Here is a 21,401-nt window from a genome sequence, read left to right as displayed (position 1 = left end):
CCTGATTACATTAACATTATATCATTTCAGACACACACATCATTTTGTACCTCTGATATAAGCTCATGGCAGCAATAATGTACAGTACCTGGTGTCAAAGGGAAGTTACTTGGTGTGGTATTTGCTGAGGAGAAGTCTGCAAATCCCCCAAATTGTTCGCCTTTCCCACCTGCAAGTCAAACAAAAGTTTTACATTGCCAAGCGTCAATTAGTCTTTTAAAAATAAGGAAGGCTGTTACTAATACCAATAAAATAAATTGCAGGGCATGGTCACTTCTTAGTCATGTGCCTTTGTGGCTCAAATGATTGGCTGGTAATCAGAAATGCCCACTCTTGGGGTAATTATTACATGTTGGTTGTGTTCTACAGTACACCGAAAATGGCCACATATTGGAAAAAGGGTTTTCATTTTTGAAAGTAAAGATTTCTAGTTTCAAGCCAATTGATTCCATACCAAAATGTGCCTTATTTGCCAATGGAAGTCTATTTTAGTCAGGGTGTCTTACGTTCTCTTCCAAGTGTCTAATGTTAACTACAACCAACAGTCTGTGAACTGCAGTGTTTAAGCTCATGCCACAGAGAACTAGTAATAACTTAAGAGTGCAAGCCCAAAAGCTAAGAGCCTGGAATGACAATGTTCATTGGAAGATAGCTTACACTATATACCTGAATTTAAAAGTTGTGCTCTTCCTGATCAAGAAATTATTCAGCGCTTGGTTCTGAAAATGAACTTAAGTGTACAGAATCAACCAATATGTTCATTTTTTATTTATGGGACACATACAGTTGTGGCAATGTCAGCATTTATTATCCCCTCTAATTGGCTTTTCTGCTACAGTTTGCTAATCAACCTTAAAAGGCAGTGTGAAGCAATCATGCCAACAGGTCTGAAGACCAAACAAGGCCCACAGATGTCTACTCTAAAGACATATTGAACCAATCTAATATTTATATGGCTGGTGTTTGACATGAACTTATGGGATTCAAGTTTGTGTCTCTAGATCAATAGCCCAGGTTTCAAAGTTGCTACACTGTTAATCACTGTACTACCATATATTACATGTTTGTATCTAATCAAAAGCTATATATGACAAAATAAATAGTGGGAACTAAACAATACACAATGGATTATTGTATTAACTGACCAGCCTTTACCCTTTGAACAATAACCTCCATTGAGTGTTAAAATCCTCAGTTCCAGAGAAGCATAATAAATTGACAAGTTTTAGTGCCATTGAAATAAAAACTAGTATTTTCAATAATAAAACTGAATATATAATAGGCAGCTCTATTGCTCAAATATTAAACGTGAAAAATAATTAAAAACTAGAAATAGGGAAAAATGAAAAAGTAAGAGAATGAATTGAAAGAGAAGCAACCAGAATCTTGAAAAAAATCATAAGCTAATTTTAAAAAATTTAATCAAAGGACAATTAAATCCCCACACTCCATTTAATACTTCAAAGTTTAACTATTCATTTCAGAAACTGGAGCTTTTTCAAAATAAACAGTTTTGATTCGTTCCAGAACACAATTTCATCATACAAAACGTAAGTATTTCAGTAAACACTGAAGTCGTTAGGCCAGCAAGACCGCATACTTTCTGAGAAACTAATTAGTGCCTAGATCAGTAAAGTGATCTGTGAAAGGTTAATATGTTGAACAGGAAGCCTACTATATTTTTTATCATTAAGAATGCATACACTTAAAATGTGATGTTCACTTCTGAAAATACAACAATAGCTAAATAGGGGATTTATCCAACCTTAATTGCCTCAAGACAAAGACTTCTGCCTCTGCAATTTGTATAGCACTGCTAACACTGCTTCACAGCTATAGACCCTATCTCCTGAGTAAATACAGTTGAAAAAAAATCCATCTCTTCCAGCTCTGCATAGATCTCCACTCTGATCTTCCAAACATAGAAAACCTACAGCACAAGTTGTGAAGAACATGTCCCTACCTTAGAAATTACCAGGCTTACCTATAAGCCCTCTATTTTCCTAAGCTCCAAGTATATATCCAAAAGTCTTTTAAAAGACCCTATCGTATCCGCCTCCACCACCGTTGCCAGCAGCCCATTCCATGCACTCACCACTGAGTAAAAACACCTGACATCTCCTCTGTACCTACTCCTCAGCACCTTAAACCTGTGTCCTCTTATGGCCACTATTTCAGCCCTGGAGATCAATTTTCTCCCTTGCTATCATTTTTCTTTTAACATATCTGTAGAAGCCCTTAGGATTCTCCTTCGCCTTGTCTGCCAGATCAACCTTACGCCTTCATTTAACCTTTCTGAGTTCCCTCTTAAGTATTCTCTTGCATTTCTTAAACTCAAGTATCTCATTTGCCATTACGTGCTATGCACCTCATTCTTTTTCTTAACCAGCACCACAATATCTCTTCAAAACCAAGGTCATGTAATCCTGTTATCCTTCCCCTTTATTCTGACAGGAACATACAAACCCTGTGCTGTCAAAATTTTCACTTTTGAAGGTCTTCCACATTTTGTGTTCTCAGAATATAAGATTTGAGTTGAACTAAGCACTAATTTGCCAAGATCTGTAAACTTATTAACCAGAAATTAAATCTGGATGATTTAATAGCTGATCACTGGACAATATATAATCCCAATTAGTCCCCTCTGAAGCTTGAATCGGCAGTTGAAGCTTGAGAGTAACATTGCATCTCATATCTGCAATGCCAAAACTTGCAAATAATTTACATAAATTCTACACCTTTTAAAAAATGTTATGTTTAAATGTTGTAAGAATTGATCCTTAACACACCTCAGCCACTCCTCCCTCCCCAAACCCAGAGCTTCAATACTAAAATCTAACTTTTTTCAATTCTCAGGAGGAGATAGATACAATTTAAAATATCCAAAGATAACTACTGAACTACAATTTTTCCTCATGCATATTATGATTTACCTTAAAAGGTGGGAAGATATAAATTACATTCAGGACTTAATATTCAGGTTTTTCCCAAACTATAATATCCAGTTTCAATGAATAGCGACACATCATCTTTGCCTGCAGTGCTTATGAACCACTCAGGTGGAGAAGAAACATCTGTACATCTGTGCACAGGGGAACAATGTCCAACATCTGGTACAGTTTCTAAAAAGCCATCAGATAGCTGCAAGATATCCAGCCCATCTGCCACACTTTAACACATTAGTTATTTCAATGCAATATGACTTTTGTATGAATAGCTCAGCAGCAATGATATGTCAAATCAGAATGTCTTTTCAAATGCATGCATGGTATAATGAGTTGATTAGTCTTAAAGAATCTTGCACTGTTTCTTACACAATTTGGTCATCTTATTACAAATGTAAATGCTTTATATGATGCCTTGCTGGCTGATTATGCAAGAGTTGGCTGCATTGGCAAGTGAAAGGAACACTGTAATTTTAACTAATTCTGCATTTTGATTTAGTTTCGACTCTGAACAATATTTTGCTTACCTCAAAACTGATTACAGAATCCCATTACCAGCCTTACTCAATCTATCTATAACAACAGATTGTAAGATGAATTATGTGTTTTAAAATAGTGGTTATCTTCTTGTGTGACGCTCATCATTTTGTAAATGCTCCACTGTAAAATTTACCCAAAGCTTGCCTTTCCCTCCACTCCACCAAACTTCACTTCTGGCCAAGCAGCCTCAAGCCACATCCTTAGAGATTCAGCAAAGTCTTTAAGATACTACAGTAGTAAATACAGCACTGGAACACTCATCCAAAGACTCTATCCTGCAAAGAAGTCTACTTTGATGGAGTCATCAACCTGAAACTTTAACTGTTTCTGTCTCCACAAATCCTGTCCAGTCTGCTGTATATTTCCTATGTTTATTCTGGATTTCCAACATATGCCATACTTTGCCTTTAAGATTTAGGGAACAATTTATGGATTTAAACTTCTACAAGCTAATAGAATATAAAAAATTGAGCAGCTAAATAGGAATTCAACCTGTTATTATAGAAGGTCATAAATTGTTGCGAAATGTTTTTGTTTAAAAATTGGAAATCTACAAAAACTCTGGTCTTCATAGAAAAAAAACTTCGTTATCAAAAAAAAAACAGACCAATTCAAAAGATTAGTTTTAATCCCCATTTTATACTCAGTCAGAAGGCCTTCACACACAGCAGTAGTTAAGATATATAATTCCTCTACTTTGTGAAACAGGAGGTAGTGAAAAGTCTGCATAGTTGTTATCATGACAATGCAGACTTTTAAAAATATATATACAACTGTGATCCATATAAATGAAATAGGAAATGGCTCTCAAAATAGCACACTGTTAAGAAGTTAGCAGTCATAATGCAGATTTTGTGTATGTCTAATTAATTTCTCCTTTTAGCTGGAAACCAGTTTTTCAGGGGACAAATGATTCTGAGGTTACAAGTTTTAATTAAAAACAGGGTAGAATTGTTAGAAACATGCAGCAGGTGCAGTGGCCCAATCAACATGATGATTGGAAACTGGCACATGTGCCAATAGCTTCTGGATAAGAAAGTCAGATTCCTCAAGAAAACGTCTCTGATAACTCTGAGAAGAAGAGTCAAACATTACCTGTGGAGGGAATCTGATTAGATTCAAATCCTGTGTCAAATAGTAGGTCCACTAGGTTATTTGATGACTTGCTGTTAACTGTGCTTGGTGCTGAGACCTAGGAGGAGGAGGAGGAAACACAGCAGAGACAGTAAGTCACAAACCCATCAAAGTCAAAACAATTATAGATTCTAAAGTGTAGGAACACGTTTTCTGTTATTGTACACCAAGAGAAATATTTATTTGTTTTCAGGATAACATCAGCAAGATCAGCATTAACTGTCCTGCTATAAATGCCCCTAAACAAAGTGGTTGGCCTATGATGCTGTTATAAAATCATATTGCTGTACGTCTGGAGTTACATACATACCAGACCACATTGAGATGACACAGACACCTTTCTCAGAAGGGCACTGATGTCATTAAAGCCCATCATGTTCTTTAATGATGACTAGAAAACTAAGTTTTTTTTAAACTGAAAAACATTTCCCAGATTATTAACAAAGTTAAATGCCACAGGACGATATGAACTTAGATCACTGACTTAACACGGACTTACCCAAAAAATTCAGTGATGTTGCTTTCCTTTTGAGTAGCTATCACTGCTAAAAGGTTAAGGACAATATTTCTTGCATAAGATTCCTGTTTCTCAAAATATTAAGGGCCATTTTGCATGACATTATATAGTAAAATTGGCAAGTAGTATCATTTCAGGGAGTACACAGTATCAGAAAAGACAATAATTGCTCTAGTTCCAATTACTTGATATTTGTTGAATACCATTAAAATACAATGGACCTCCATGGCATTACGGTATTTACCATAAAGGCCCTCCGCCATTTTTAATTCAGTTCCAGATATCTAGTTCTTGAAATGCTAACAAAACAGCCCCAGTTTCATCTTTCTAGTTTGCTACTTTAGAAATAGTTATTCGAAGTGCAATGTTAACAGATAACCAATGGAAATAAATAATTCAAGAATCCAAACTATGGGTTAATGTAGTGCATAGAAGGCAAAAAGGTTGCGCACTTCTGCTTTAAGATCACAATATAACTAATAAATTTCCCTTGAGTTCAATACTAGGTTAATTTCTCTGTGAAGATCCTTGAATTACTACTATAAATTACCAAATTATTTTAAAATGAACTCAACATTCAGTAAAAATTTCATTATATGTTGGCAAATGAAGTCCTCATTTAGATTGGAAATGTGCATAAAGGATTATTGAAAATTCTTCACTAGCTTAAACAACAGCATAAGTCAACAGAAAAGGCTAAACCATTGGGGTATAATTATAAATTTGATGCACATTTTCTAGCTTCCTTTGTTTTTAAACTTCAACATTAAAATAAGTTTAATACTATTGTAAAATGAATGCAAGATAAGTCAACTGACAAGAAACAACAGAAAAAAAAACCCTTATGAATTTCAACTAAAGGTGATATACTGCACAAATTCTGCAACATGACATAAAAGCCCTTACTGATTACTTGCCCTACATATGCCCAACAGATTGAGACAAAACCAATCCAAATAATTTTATGAGTTTAGTGCACTTTGCATTATAAAATGCTGTTATAGGAAAAAATCCTTAAATTCACATTCACAGCGCACAAGTCTTATGAGTATCTCCTGTACTAGTGAAATGGTCCTCACTACCTCTTACTAATTTCTGGATAGTAGGCAAAATGTGGAAAAGGCTATACTTTCAAAGAACCACAGATTTGTGTGGATTATTCCTCTGCAAAAAATTTCATTTTTCGTTTGAAACACACTTTGCTGAATGCCATCATGGATTTGTAAGGATTTTGCGAACTATCCCTATTTTGTAGAGAATGGTGTTTTGGGTAAAATAAACAATACAGAAAATTAAAATATTCTTTAAATTCATGATGATGCAAAACCTAGTGTAAACACTACCAAAGTGTTCAGAAACAACATGCTTCTAATTACAATTTCTGGTGATGCATTTTAAAACATCCAGCAGGCAGCAGCAGAGACCACATTTCAGCTGTGGCAAAAGGAAAACGCCACAAATTCAAGAATCTTAAAAAACCAAAAATACCAGAAATACAGTACTGAGGTGAGGCAGGGGAGATCAGTAACATAAAACATTTACGGGTTTTCTCCCTGCAAAGATTTTCTCTAATCTAAATACTTCAAACATTTTCTCTTTCTTATTTTGTAACAATCAAAGCATCTCAATTCTCTGTGTATCCTATTTTGCATAGTAGATTTCTTTGGCAGGAGATTGCTTGCATGAAGAAAGATTACAGAATGTTTCTGCAGAAAGTTAGCATGCTGGTATAGCAAGTAGTTAGCATACTACAAGACAATTAAGATGTAAAAGGGAAATCTTGCTACAACTGTACAGGGCATTGATAAGACCATTCTTGGAACAATGGACTTCCAAAGTTAATAAAATATATATTAATATTGGAAATGCAGCAAGTTCAAAGAAAATTCACTGGAATTTCTAGGATGAAGGTATTTTAATGGGGAATAGTGGAGCTGGTTAGGCTGCTATTGAGTTTAAAAGAATGATAGATGACATTATTGAAACACAAGTTTCTGAGGAAGCTTGACAGGGTATTCTTTCAAAGGAGATCTACATCTAGGAGAGAAAGTTTCAGAAAAAGCCCTCACGCATTTATGATAGATATATCATACCTATACAGGTATAGCCTATACCTGTTTCCACATTTCCTATAAAAGCCATAGTTGAAAGTACAAAAGCAGGAAACAATGGTAAATGTCTTGTAATCACCAATTAATTTTGGCTAAGGGAATACAAGAATCAAAACTATTTCATATTGATTCCTATCTTATGTTCTTCCCCCGACTGAATTCAGTTTTCACAAATGTGGAATTCATTAGCAGCCATTTGCATCATCTGTTTTCATTTTAACGAGCTACATTTTATGGGGAAAATAATCAGCTTCAATAAAAGAAGATTTCCATTTGATGAGATTCAACGAATTCATGGTGAGATTGCCAGAAAGATGATAATGGATGTAAAAAGAATAACCCTACCCCTTGGGAAAAGGAGTAAATTTGCAATCATCTTATCTGGAAGAAATGATTGAGAAACAAAACATTATCTATTAGATCTGCAAAGTCAAACAGTACAAGAGAAGCTAAAGATGGCAGAAGCAGTGTTGTGCCTAACATTGCACAATCATTTCTCTATGAGAAGCTCATGACTCATTTTACTTCAAATGACTCCTATCACTTATACCACTGAACAAAGCAAAATGCTCTCATCTAACACAAAAACTTAAGACAAAATCAGTTTTGTACCACAAATATCTGAGTGGATGCAGCATAAAAAATTTTCAGTTACAATTACTATTTATCATGATTGTATTAATTCATAAATTGCACTTCCAGAACTTAGATGAATAGAAATACTAAAATAAAATTCATTGGCAAAGACAAACCATATCATAAAGCAAATCTCCCAATCAAAAGTAATCTTTGCAGAAAGAACTGTGGAAAAGCGGCCTGCAATGCTGATCAGTAATATTTACCTAAGTCACTCACACGTTAAGTAATGAGCCAACACAAATCTAGCACTCATGGGGAATCACTAGGGCTTACTGCAATTATTTATGCACAAAATTTAAATATTGCATTAATATTGAAAAGAACTTCCTTCTGAAAATTTGGCTTAAAATCATAATTAGCAATCCATAGGCTGAAAGTTCAACCCATGGCAGATTGGGGAACGAAATTTAGTAAATCCAATCATTCACATGGAAATAATCACAAAAGCTGCCAACGTATTGTAATAATCCAACAGTTTTTTTTAAAATGACCTTCTGAATGCTTTCAGGGCAACAATGCAATAAACGCAGGACAGGTAGTGCTGTTCACATTCCAATTTATTATAGTTTTTTTAAAAAAGTGACACAGGATGATGAAGAATTGAACTGGAAGATGCATTGCACAAACTGTAAAGGCAATCTCAGGCACAGTGGCAGAAAGATGTTACACAAAGTGAAAATGAAAATGTTTTAACATTCCCCTCACCCATCTCTGATCCTAAAGTACATTAGCAAAACAACTGGGAGGGGGTGGTGAGGAGTGACATTGGTGTATCTGCCCCTTTAGTGGTGGATTAAACAGAAGTCCGCAAGCACAAGATACGGGAAAAAAATTACCACCTACACAAAACAACCTTTGTTAAAAGACCCTCATGCTGAGAATCACTCTAAAGGCACAACAAAATACGCATTTCTGCACTTACATCTACTGTTACAGTAGGTTAGACCAAGAATGTCCCAACTTACAAGCAAGCTCACTTAGCACAAGGTTGTACTCCTGAAGCAGTGGTACTGGTTATTAACACACTTAAGACATTGTCATGTGAAGACCGAAAAGCTGAAAAAGGTATATTAAAGGTCAATGGCGGATATTAGAGGATAGTAATAGTTTTCAATTTACCTCCAATGAACAGAGGTACAATTTATATAAATATGTCAGTTTAGCCAACAGTATCTTTACAGTAGTGTTAGAAAGTTTCTCTATTTCTGCTTATGTATAACCGAAAATGTGATCAGATCTTCACAGAAGTCTTAAAACAAGTAAAGAGAACCCAATTAAATAAATAACACAAAAACATTATGCTTGTTCATGTAATTATTGAGAAAAATGATCCAATATTTACACGTATTTGTTGAAAACAGTATGTAAACCTTTGCTTTCAGTAACTGGTATGACCCCCTTTGTACAACAATAATTTCAACCAAATGTTTTTAGTAAGTGTTGATCAGTCCTGCACATCAGCTTGCTGGAATTTTAGGCCTCCTTACAAAACTGCTTTCAACTATGGGATGTTGGTGGGCTTTCTTGCAGGAACTGCTTGCTGCAGGTCCTTCCACAACATTTCTATAAGATTAAGGTCAGGACGTTGACTTGGCCATTCCAAAACACAAATTTTCTTCTTTTTAAACCATTCTGTTGTCGATTTACTCGTCTTCAGGATCATTGTCTTGTTGCTTTATCCAACTTCTATTAACCTTCTGCTGTCAGACTGCTGCTTTGACATTCTCCTGTAAAATGTTTTGATAAATTTTGAATTCATTGTTCCCTCAATGATCACATGCTGTTCAGGCCCTGAAGCAGTAAAGCCGCCTCAAAGCATAATGTGTCACAGTTGGGATGAGGTTTTGGTGTTGGTATGCAGTGCACTTTTCCTCCAAACATTGCAATACCAGGTAGTTTAACTTTTGTCTCATCTGTCCACAGAACTTTGTTCCAGAAGTGTTGCATAACGTCCAGGTAGTCTTCTGCAAACTTGAGACAGGCAGCGACGCTTCTGTTTTGGAGAACAGTAGTTTCCTCTGTGGTGACTTCCAGGAACATCATTCCTGCTCAGCGTTTTTCTTATAGTAGACACATAAACAGAGACTTTAGCAAAGTCTAGAGATTTCTGTAGGTCTTTTGCTGTTACACTTGGGTTCTTTTTCACCTACTTCAGCATTGCACGTTGTGCTCTTAGTGTGATCTTTTTTGTGTTATTTAATTGGATTCTGTTTTTCTAGTTTTAGGACTTAACGTGAAGACCTGATTAAATTTTAGGTCATATTTCTGCAGAAATAGAGAAAAATCTACAGGGTTCACAAACCTTCTAGCACCACCACATATTTTTCAAAGTAATTAACTGGTTACTACAGAGAAAATTGATATATTTCATTATAGAAAATTCTAAGAGCATTGGGTAGAAACTTTAAACCTGTTGTAGTGCCTTAAATCACGGGAAGTGAGAGGCAATGAGTAACATTATGTGCAAACAGATTGCCTTGGGTGAATGGAGGTTCTATTTCAGGCACCTAATAAACAATTTAGCAAGAATCAAAGCACAAATATCCAGACCTTGTAAGGTGAAGATAATAAATTTGCAGCTCCCCACCTTTGCAGAATGTACTGCTGAACTCAGACTGTCTCCTGTGTAATGGGCTGCCGCACCGAGGTCAACAGTTTTGGAAGGCACCCCTGAACGTTTATGCCGAGTGGTTACGGTTTCAGTTGCTTGGGTGAAATGGACTGATTTGGTCGTCACTGTCTCTTCGCTATCCTTGTATTCAGATTTCCCAATTTTGCCATTGTTTCTGGATTTTCTTTCTTCCTCACTATCACTGAAATACATAACAAATGCAACAACAAAAGCACATTGGAATTAGTAAAACAGCTAATTACAACAGAACGCTAAGTCAGATAAGTGACAAAAAAAATGAAATACATGTACCATTAAATATAAAAATAAAATAGTATTCCATAATACTGCACATTCCACTACCAGCACATACACTTCCATTGTTTTATCCACCATTCGATATGCTGGAAAAGTTACCACAGGCTGGCAAATCCTTCTATATGGAAAAAAATCTTCCAAGATTAATCAGACTCTGAGCCATGTAAATCTGTAATACAAGGCGACCCTACCCTATTTCAAAGTTCAAAGTAAATTTATTATCGAAGTTCATATATATGTGAAGAAAAGGCATTTCAGGATGTATATTGTATATAGTTCTCTGATGTTAAATATACCTTTGAAACCTATATACTGACTGCCCCAAGATTCATTTTCTTGTATAGTCATTTTACAGGAAAAAAGCACAATAGAATTTTATGAAAAACTATACATAAACTAGATAAAAACAAACTGTAGCGGTAAGTTGATGGAGAAAATCTTGAGAGGCAGGATTTATGAACATTTGGAGAGGCTTAATATGATTAGGAATAGTCAGCATGGCTTCATGAAAGGGAGATCATGCTTTACGAGCCTGATTGTATTTTTTGAGGATGTAACTAAACACATTAATGATGGTAGAGCAGTAGATGCAGCGTATATGGATTTCAGCAAGGAATCTGATAAGGTACCCCATGCAAGGCTTATTGAGAAAGTAAGGAGGCTTGGGATCCAAGGGGACATTTAAATTAGTATCAATAGAGGAAATAGATATACAGACTAGTTCCTGCTGTACCATACACAGATGCAAATAGTTTTAAATAGGATAGTATTAAGCTCCAAATGCAGCCCTGCAGGCAAGGGTAGAGCTTTTCATCTCAACTATTGCTTGTCTCCTGACACAGCACAAAAATAACCTCTGCTGAGGTACACAAGTCTCCAAGATGCTCCAGCAGTAAGAGCATTAATGTTACCGAAGAAGCTGAGTTTCTGGACAATTGAGCTCCCAAGGCACCAAGGATTAATGATTCAGAGTTACAGAGTTGTGCAGCATAGAAACAGACCCTTTAGCCCACCCACGTATATGATGTCTATCATACCTATTTATACTAATCCCAGTTGTCTGTATTAATTCCATATCACTCCCAGCCTTTTTCATTCAAGTACCTGCCTCTAGGCCTGCTAGTTTTTACCAATTCCTTTGGCAGCTCATTTCAAATACCAACTACTCTATAATTTTACTCCTTAGATCCCATTTAAACTACCTCCCTCTCACCTTAAACCTATGCCCTCTAATTTTAGACTTCTCTAGAATGGGAAGTCTACCCCATCTATGCCTCCTGTTATAAATGTACCACAGCTCTGAGGGGCCGAAGGGGCGGGAGCAGCCCCCTCCTTCTGGAGAATCGCAAGAGCACTATTAATTCAGATCTCGGACCCAGGCAAATGAGAGACAATGTAACGGTTTTGGCCATGGCTCTTAGAGACACCTGTGCTCAGGGCATGACCCTGCTACGTGACAGCTACCATGGATATGGACACCCTCGGGCAATGTGGGGGTGGGGATTGCATCACCCTACTTTGATGGACATCTACAACTCTGCAAGTCAAGATAAAAGGGGACTGCAGAAGGCAGTACCCCAGAGAGACGCACCAGAAGGACTCGATCGCTCAACGCTCCCGTGATAGCTGGAAGCCAGTCAAAAGCCACGTGCTTTTGTAACTTCTCTGTCTGGGGAGCAGGTGGCTGATAATACCGAGAAGGACTTCGAACTAATAACAGGGAAACAACGCTCCCCTGATTCAACGGTGTTGCTTCGTCAAAGACCTGGGCAAGTTTTGTCGTTTCTCCTCACTCTCTCTGAAACACGTGAAACCCAGCGATTCCCCAAAAAGACTGACGCCTGCAGACTTCTGAGTGACTTTTATATTTCCAACGGACAATATATTATCCCCTAGACAACAGTCGAGATTATTTCTATACCCGTGCTTTAGATTGAGTTTTGCCGATGTATATGTTCTGAGTGTTTGTATTAACCTTACTTTTGTGCCCCCCCTTTATGAATAAAACTGTTCGAAAATAGTGCCATCAGACTCCAACGGACCTCTCTATCTTTGCTGGTGAGTTATCCAGTTACGGGATACGTAACACTCCCAATTTTATATTCCTCCATTATGTCACCTCTTGGCCTCCTAGGAGAAAACTAAGATTAAGTTCTACACTGATTTGTCATTTTCATGGTTACTTTTGATGTTATTAGCTTTTTTTGTCCAGTTTATAAATACAAAAGCATATTGTTGAGCTGACATAAGATTTGAATTTATACCTAGACAATAATCAACCCAAGTTCACCAGCTAAACGCTATTGGAGGCATACCAGGGTCTGCTATGTGCCATCTCCCAAAGGTGCTGGATTAAAGGCTTCTCAGCAGATCCAGTAGGAGAATCATTGACCAAAATTACATTCAACTTCTTGTGCAAATTTTCATCCCAGCCCAACTATAAAATGATGCACATTAAAATAGGTTGTTTTTAACACTGCAATTACTCCTGTGGGGATTCACATGGCACAGATGTGTGTCCCACCACCCAGCAAACCAGATGATGAACCACTGACAGCATAGGCCATCCGACAATACAAAATCCCAAGTGACCAATGGGTACCTGATCCCTGCAGCAGGATCCCAGAAAAACAGTGCACATTCAATCATGAGAGTGAGATCCAGCTATAGAGAGATACCTTCAATTGTCGAACAACTTGCAATCAGTAAAGGCAGTAACTACTTACAGCTGCAGAGGTAACTGTCCCCAAAAAAAAAGGATCATGTGCTCGATCAGATTAGGCCCTTGGATTCCTTAAGTACTAACATCCTACTACAACTTTTGGAGTTGCCTTTCTGCCCAGAAATTTAGTCTAACTTAAAATCACTCTTAACTCCTCTGCATATTAACTAAAACAAACCAAGAACAAGATTTTCAAAGCAGTTTCCCCCAGGTATTCCATTTGATAAGAAGTGTGTTTTTGGTAGATTTGTATATTAATTAGCTACTGTAAAAGACACTAGTGTAGATGGGAGGATAAAATGTGGCTGAGAGGGTGGGAAGGCAAGGAGAGAATAATGAACACGATCAAAATAAATTATGGGGAAGTGGGTGGGGGAATTATCTTGGTCTGAGAGTTGACATATTTGATGGGCTAAATGATCTACTATATTGTAATGAAACATGAAATCCCACAGGACTACATGCATGCCAAAAAACAAAAATTACACACTCAACAGCACTAAGTGACACTAAAGTCAAAGCTCTGTAGTCTTGTCAGAAACAGTTGTGAAATATTAAAGGTTAAGTAATGACCAATACCTGGAGGTGATTCCAGACACACAAACTATGACAGATTAGAACAAAAGCTCTAAAGACTCAGCTCAAACATTGTTAACCTGTAGCGATGTCAGTAATAACTGACAAATAACGACACGCAGTCAGTAAGTCGTTTTGAGACTAGTTTCTTCAAACTTCGCGGTGCTGGTACTTAATCCCTAGTGCCCGCCCTCTCCGGGCGGAAATGACATCAGAGGTGCATTACCAAAGTCTCCCCCCGTACGCTATTTGTGAGCCAGTTTGCCTGCGCAGAAAGTGGGTCGCCACATAACCCCCCCCCGCCCCAGAACCAGTGATACAACCCCCAATGTCCAGTCTGGATCAGCCTCTGTTTGGGAGGTCTGCCTCAGCAGCGCGGTGCCTGAACCTCGACTGGCTGTGTCAAGTTCACATGGGCTGGTTTGATTCGGTCCACCGTGAAAACCTCCTCTTTCCCCCCCGATGTCCAGAACATACGTGGACCCATTGTTGTTGATCACCTTGAACGGCCCCTCGTATGGCCGCTGTAGCAGTGACCGGTGTCTGCCCCTTCATACAAGCACAAACTTACAGTTCTGCAGGCCTTTGGGTACATGGGTTGGGGTCCGTCCGTGCTGGGAGGTCGGTACGGGGGCCAGGTTGCCGAGCCTCTCGCATAGTCTGTCCAGTACTGCAGCTGGTTCTTCCTCTTGCCCCCTTGGGGCTGGTATGAACTCTCTTGGGACGACCAGGGGTGCGCCGTACACCAACGAGGCCTGTGTGAATTCCAAGCAGGCCCCAGGGAAGCTCGTCCGCCCAGTTAGGTCCTCTCAGGTGGGCCATGAGAGCCGACTTCAAGTGACGGTGGAAGCGTTCCACTAGTCCATTCGACTGTGGGTGATAGGCAGTAGTGTGATGTAGCTGTGTTCCCTACAGGCTGGAGGTGAATTGGGCGCCTCTGTCGGAGGTAATGTGGGCCGGTACCCCAAAGCGTGCTACCCAGGTTGCAATCAGTGCTCGGGTGCAGGAATCAGCAGATGTGTTGGTGAGCGGGACCGCCTCTGGCCACCTTGTGAACTGGTCTACCATAGTTAGGAGGTACCACGCTCCTCGGGACACTGGTAGAGGGCCCACAATATCCACATGAATGTGGTTGAACCTCCGGTGGGTGGGTTCGAAACGCTGCGGCGGGGCTTTAGCGTGCCGCTGCACCTTGGCTGTTTGGCACTGCACGCTTGTTCTGGCCCATTCACTGACCTGCTTGCGAAGTCCGTGCCACGCAAACTTGTTGGAGACCAGCTGGACGGTTATCCTGATAGATGGGTGTGTCAAACCGTGTATAGAGTCGAAAACTCGCCGCCTCCAGGCTGCCAGGACGATGGGACGAGGTTGGCCGGTAGCCACGTCGCACAGGAGGGTTCTCTCACCTGGGCCTACGAGAAAGTCCTGCAGCTGCAAACCCAAGACTGTGGTCCTGTAGCTGGGCATCTCATCATCTGCCTGCTGCACCTCCGCCAGTGCAGCACAGTCCATCCCCAGGGACAGGGCCTGGACAGCTGGTCTGGAGAGTGCGTCCGCCACGACGTTGTCCTTTCCCGAGACATGCTGGATGTCCGTCGTGTACTCGGAGATGTAGGACAGATGTCACTGCTGGCGAGCCGACCAGGGATCGGACACCTTTGTGAACGCGAAGGTCAACGGTTTGTGGTCCGTGACCTGAAATGCCAAATTGCCAGATACAGTGCCAACAGCTCCTGGTCGAAAGCACTGTACTTGAGTTCGGGTGGTTGTAGCTGCTTGTTGAAGAATGTCAAGGGTTGTTAGCGCCCCTCGATGAGCTGCTCCAGCACCCCACCGACTGCTGTGTCGGATGCGTCCACCGTGAGTGCAGTTGGAACGTCCATTCTGGGGTGCACCAGCATCGCAGCATCTGCCAAGGCTTCCTTGGCTTTAACAAAAGCAGCCGTGGCCTCCTCATCCCAAGTAATGTCCTTGCCTTTACCCGACATCAGGGTGTACACAAAGGGCTCATGATACGGGCTGCTGAGGGGAGGAAACGGTGGTAGAAGTTCACCATACCAACAAACTCCTGTAAGCCTTTGACCGTGTTGGGCCGGGCAGATCGCCTCTATCTTGGCAGGCAGAGGTGTTGCCCCGTCTTTGGTAATCCTGTGGCCCAGGAAATCGATGGTATTGAGACCGAACTGGCATTTGGCCAGGTTGATTGAGGCTGAAATCACTCAGGCGGGAGTAGAGCTGGCGGAGTTGGGACAGATTCTCCGGGTGACTACTGCTGGCTATAAGGATGTCGTCCAAATAGATGAACACAAAGTCCAGGTCACATCCCACCTCATCCATTAGCTGCTGGAACGTCTGTGCCGCATTCTTCAGGCCGAACAGCATTCGGAGGAACTCGAACAGGCCGAACAGGGTGATAAGTGCCATTTTGGGGATGTCTTCAGGGTGCACCGTGATTTGACGGTATCCCCGGATGAGGTCTACTTTGGAAAATATTCTTGCCCCGTGCAGGTTTGCTTCAAAGTCCTGTATGTGCAGCATGGGGTAGCGGTCTGGAGTTGTAGCCTCGTTCAGTCTGCGGTAGTCGCCACATGGTCTCCAACCCCCGGCTGCTTTGGGCACCACGTGCAGGGGGGAGGCCCATGGGCTGTCGGACCTCCGTACGATCCCCAATTCCTCCATTCTCTTGAACTCCTCCTTCACCAGGCGGAGATCTTCCAGGGGGAGCCTTCGTGCGTGAGCGTGGAGGGGTGGTCCCTTGGTAGGGATGTGGTGCTGAACCCCGTGCCTGGGCATGGCTGCCGTGAACTGCGGTGCCAGAATCGATGGAAAGTCCACCAAGATTCTGGTGAATTCGTTGTCCAACAGCGTGATGGAGTCCAGGTGTGGGGCCGGCAACTTGGCTTCACCCAGGGAGAATGTCTGGAAAGTCTCGGCATGCACCAGTCTTTTCCCTTGCAAGTTGACCAGCAGGCTGTGAGCTCACAGGAAGTCCGCCCCCAGGAGTGGTTGGGCCACTGCGGCCAGTGTGAAGTCCCACGTGAATTGGCTGGTGCCGAACTGCAGCTGCGCTGTGCGGATGCCATAGGTCCATATCGAGCTGCCGTTTGCAGCCCTCAGGGTGGGTCCTGGCTTCCTGTTGCAGGTGTCATACCCCGTCGGGGGCAAGACACTGATTTCCACTCTGGTGTTGACCAAGAAGCTGCATCCCGACTGTTTGTCCCAGATGTACAAGAGGCTGTCCTGGTGGCCAGCCGCCATAGTCATTAGCGGCAGCTGGACCTGGCCCTTGCAGGACGGGCGACAACAGTGGGCTTTTGTGCCCCACCGCCGGTGGTAGAAACACCACTGTTCACTGGCCTCCTTACTCCTGCCTCTGTGTTGTGTGCGTCCCTCTGCCGGGCCTGGTCTGGTCCGCTGTTGGGCGCGTGGCCTAGTAACCTGACCAACGGATGCCACGCTCTCCCTCTTGGCTTTCCACAGCACGTCTGCCTGGGCCACCACCTTCCGGGGGCCACTGAAATCTGCGTCAGCCAGCAGCAGATGTATGTCCCCGGGCAGTCACTCTAGGAACGCTCGCTCGAACATGAGGCAGGGCTTGTGTCCATCAGCCAGGGACAGCATCTCGTTCATCAATGCTGACGGCAGTCTATCTCCCAAACCGTCCAGGTGAAGCAGGCGGGCACCCCGCTCACACAGTGAGAGGCAATGAGCAGCGCTTTGAATGCTTCATATTTGCCTTCTTCAGGGGGCGACTGTATGAAATCCGCAACCTGGGCGGCCATCTCCCGGTCAAGGGCGCCCACCACGTGATAGCAACGCGTGGAATCAGAAGATATCTGCTGAATCTGGAACTGGGTTTCTGCTTGGCTAAACCACACGCATGGTCGCAGCGTCCATAAAGTCAGCAGTTTTAGGGACATTGCGTAAACAGATGAAGAGTCGGTCATCTTTGGTCCAAATCCCGTTGGGACCGTCGGGGTCACCAATGTAGTGATGTGCTACACACAGCGCTGAAATAACGACATGCAATCGGTAAGTCGTTTCTAGACTAGTTTATTCAAACTTAGCGACACTGGCATTTAATCCCTACCTCCAGTGTCACCTCTTCTGGGCAGCTGCAACAGGTGACAACTGAGCACAAGGCCAAGTTTGCATTACAATCAAGGTCACTCACTAAGCTCCCCCACTGTCTGTACCAGTGAAATGGATTGCAGTATTTGACATTAACAATATCCAACTGGGTCTTCAGATTCCAAGAAAAGCATCCAAGACAATCACTTGCTGTTGGACTGCACATAGCCTTCATGCACCGACTCCAGGGCCTTCTTGCAGCAGGCAGCAACACAGTCCACACCAAGTCCAGCTCCTTCATTACTGAACAGCTCACTAATGGGGTAAACCAGCAGTACTAGAAAGTTCTTAATGTCCAGCAGTGTCTTGTAATTGTAAGAAGACATTTAAGAAAGCTTGAACTGATAAGTGACTTCCCCAACACAGATAACGTTGTAATATATGTATTGAGATTCGAAATTATAAATCAGAAAATGATGGAAACATTCAGCAAGTCAGACAGTAACCATGGAAAGGGGAACAGAGTTAATGGTTTCTTTACACAGATGCTGCATGACCCGTGAGTGTTTCCAGAATTTTTACTCAGAATCTATAGTTCTTGTGAGAAAATTCTTTAACTTTCTTTTTATAAATTAAGTGATGTGATCACAGAACAGTAATTCACTTTACACATCTTCAACTCATTGGCCTATGGAGAAACACAACCTAGAAGAAAAATCTGCACATGAAATATTAATATTTAGTTTACCTTTCTGGTGAGTCATCTTTGTCTTTTTTTCTGAATTTGTTGATTGTATCGTCAATTGTGGTCCCAATTTTATCGCTTATCTCGCCTAACTTTTCACTGAATGGAAAAGCACCTTTGTTGCCTTTGTCCCAGTCATCATCCCACTTGGACTTCGGCTCGGAATCATACCTGTCACCTGGATAACAATGGAATACAGGAACAAAAAATTAGCAACCGTTTTCAGCATTCCACAATTGTTAGCTTTGATTAAATTGCCGAAACAATGCTTAAACTGGTCTCTGAGGATTGCAGGTAGTCATTACAAGTCTTCTAACAAGAAAAACAAAAAAAATGCATTTGTAGCCTTAATAACTGAGAAATTAGTAGTCATGTTATTGGCACACAGATACTTAGCCTGTTTGTCCCTGTGCTTTTTAAAACAAAATATTACCATGTTTATTTAAATATGTTATTCTTCATCAGTCAACTGGGATTGAAAAGGACTTACTTTCACTCCTGTTCTACATATTCTGCATCACTCACTCACAACAGATGGGATGTGCAGCTTGTGCTCTTCCTGCCATTTACACAAGTAACCCTCTCACCGGGCTCATATACAAACTTGGCTCATTAGTGGCTAACAGCTAACAGCTATGTGACTCCACCTTTCACAAACAATATAAGTCTAGGGTTGGTATGATTTGGGGTTCAACCAATCGGGAATGCTGTGATATTCCGATTAAAGAAACCTTGATTGGAGTGGATGCTGTGTAAATACTGCCCAAGACAATTGTCAGTCAGCAAGAAATAACATATTGTACACCATATAAAATTTAAAGTGTATTTGCAACTTTCAGCTTCATCAAATAGTTAATGGGAAAGAGGAATGAATAAAATAAAAGGGCCATTACAGTTAAACCAGTCCAACATACACATAAAGTTGTATCTCATCCTGGAGTTCTCTTTAAGGCTGATTTATACTTTTGCGTAGCAGCCTACACCGTAGTCTTCGTAAGTGGCCTGTGCCGTTGTGAGCATTTATAACTGTCCGTTGGTGTGTCTGCGTTGCTCTGCAATTCACCGCCAAAACACTAGTTGGCGGTGGGGTTTCTATGCCACTGTGTGGAGTTTCTTCGTGTACTTCAAACATTGCGACTGAATTGGAGCTAATAAATGTTGAACAGGGGTTACTTTTATTGAAATTACTGCAAAGCAGAAAAGAGAGAAGACATTGGAGGAGATGGTATGTACGACCATTGAACGGATTGAGGCAGAAGGAGGGTGAATTTTCTGTGCTTGTCCAGGCACTGAGACACATGGACAAGGAAATGCATTTCAAATATTTTTGGATGTTGGCAGGTAGATTTGACGATTTGGTTAATCATCTCCAACCATTTATTTCACATCAGTGTACACACAGTATGCCTATAGACAGGAGGAAATGCGATGCTACCAAGCAGACCAATCACAGTTGTTGCTGTCTGCGTCGCTGCGACGTGCAGTTATATATTTGGAGAAGTGCGCGTTAGGCTATGGCGTAGGTTACGCGTCTATGCCGTACCTACGGCGTTCAAGTATAATTCAGTCTTTATTCGTGTGCTGGGCCCACGGTCTGCACACATCACATTCCAAACTTCACTCAAAATCAATCTCAAAGAAACAGGGTCTCTCTTGGAAGCATTGGTCCTTCTTCCTTGGAGCCATTCATCTGCTCAAAGCACTTTGTGCGATGGTGAGTTGCCTTCCAACGGCATTCTGCAGTATCTTCCTTTCTCTGCAGCTCCCACCATAAGCACCATAAACCAGACTACTATCCTTCAGAAAACCCTTTCCCACAGCTCTCTCGAACCTTCGCTCACATCCCGCCAACCCGATTAACTGACTCACATCCCCAAGTTGGACATCATGCCTTTGTCTTTAGCCGAAGCCAAAATACACATTCCAGCATGGCACACTGTTTTTACAGAAAGCTGCTGATACAAACTACCCCACAGCATAGCAGTAGAAATCTTAACCAGGGTATTACACACAAGGTTTGTGTCATATGGACTCAAGGCTCTCAGGACCATCCTAAATGCTCCTTTCCTGCACTAGGCCATGACAATGCAGTGATTTGCTGAAGTTTACAGGAATGCTGCATTTCCTCCCAAATGAGATTTTAAGAGCATCCTTGCACCTTTTTTTTGCCCACCCCGTGGTAATCTGTTCCCCAGAGTTTAGAATAGTGTACATACAAAGTACACTGCAGATGCTGCGGTCAAATCAAGATGTACAAACAAGCTGGATGAAATCAGCAGGTCGGGCAGCATCCGCTGAAAGTAGCAGTCAATGTTTCGGGCCGAGACCCTTAGTCAGGACTAAAGAAGGAGGGGGCAGGGGCATATGTATGGACATATCCGAATGGGAATGTGAAGGAGAGTTGAAGTGAGTGGCAACTGGGAGAACCTGTCTGTTGTGGCGGATGGAGTGTAGGTGCTCGACGAAGCAGCC

At 41.3% G+C, this 21,401-nt stretch overlaps 1 protein-coding gene across 1 annotated transcript in view; it reads right to left on the bottom strand.

Annotated features, from left to right (window-relative positions):
- The window catches only part of clint1a (clathrin interactor 1a), a 199,759-nt gene that overhangs the window by 54,730 nt on the left and 123,628 nt on the right, over window positions 1-21,401 (bottom strand). Inside the window, exons 6-9 of the mRNA XM_059989986.1 lie at window positions 18,933-19,107; window positions 10,474-10,699; window positions 4,581-4,677; window positions 89-169 (exon numbers count right to left, since the gene is read on the bottom strand). Coding sequence (XP_059845969.1) covers window positions 89-169; window positions 4,581-4,677; window positions 10,474-10,699; window positions 18,933-19,107 — 579 coding nt within the window. The remainder of the gene's footprint in view (window positions 1-88; window positions 170-4,580; window positions 4,678-10,473; window positions 10,700-18,932; window positions 19,108-21,401) is intronic.

The sequence above is a fragment of the Hypanus sabinus genome, chromosome 15, assembly GCF_030144855.1.
Source record: "Hypanus sabinus isolate sHypSab1 chromosome 15, sHypSab1.hap1, whole genome shotgun sequence".
Lineage (NCBI taxonomy): Eukaryota > Metazoa > Chordata > Chondrichthyes > Myliobatiformes > Dasyatidae > Hypanus > Hypanus sabinus.
Note: the sequence above shows the minus strand (reverse complement) of the source record. Positions and strands in the feature narration are given on the sequence as shown.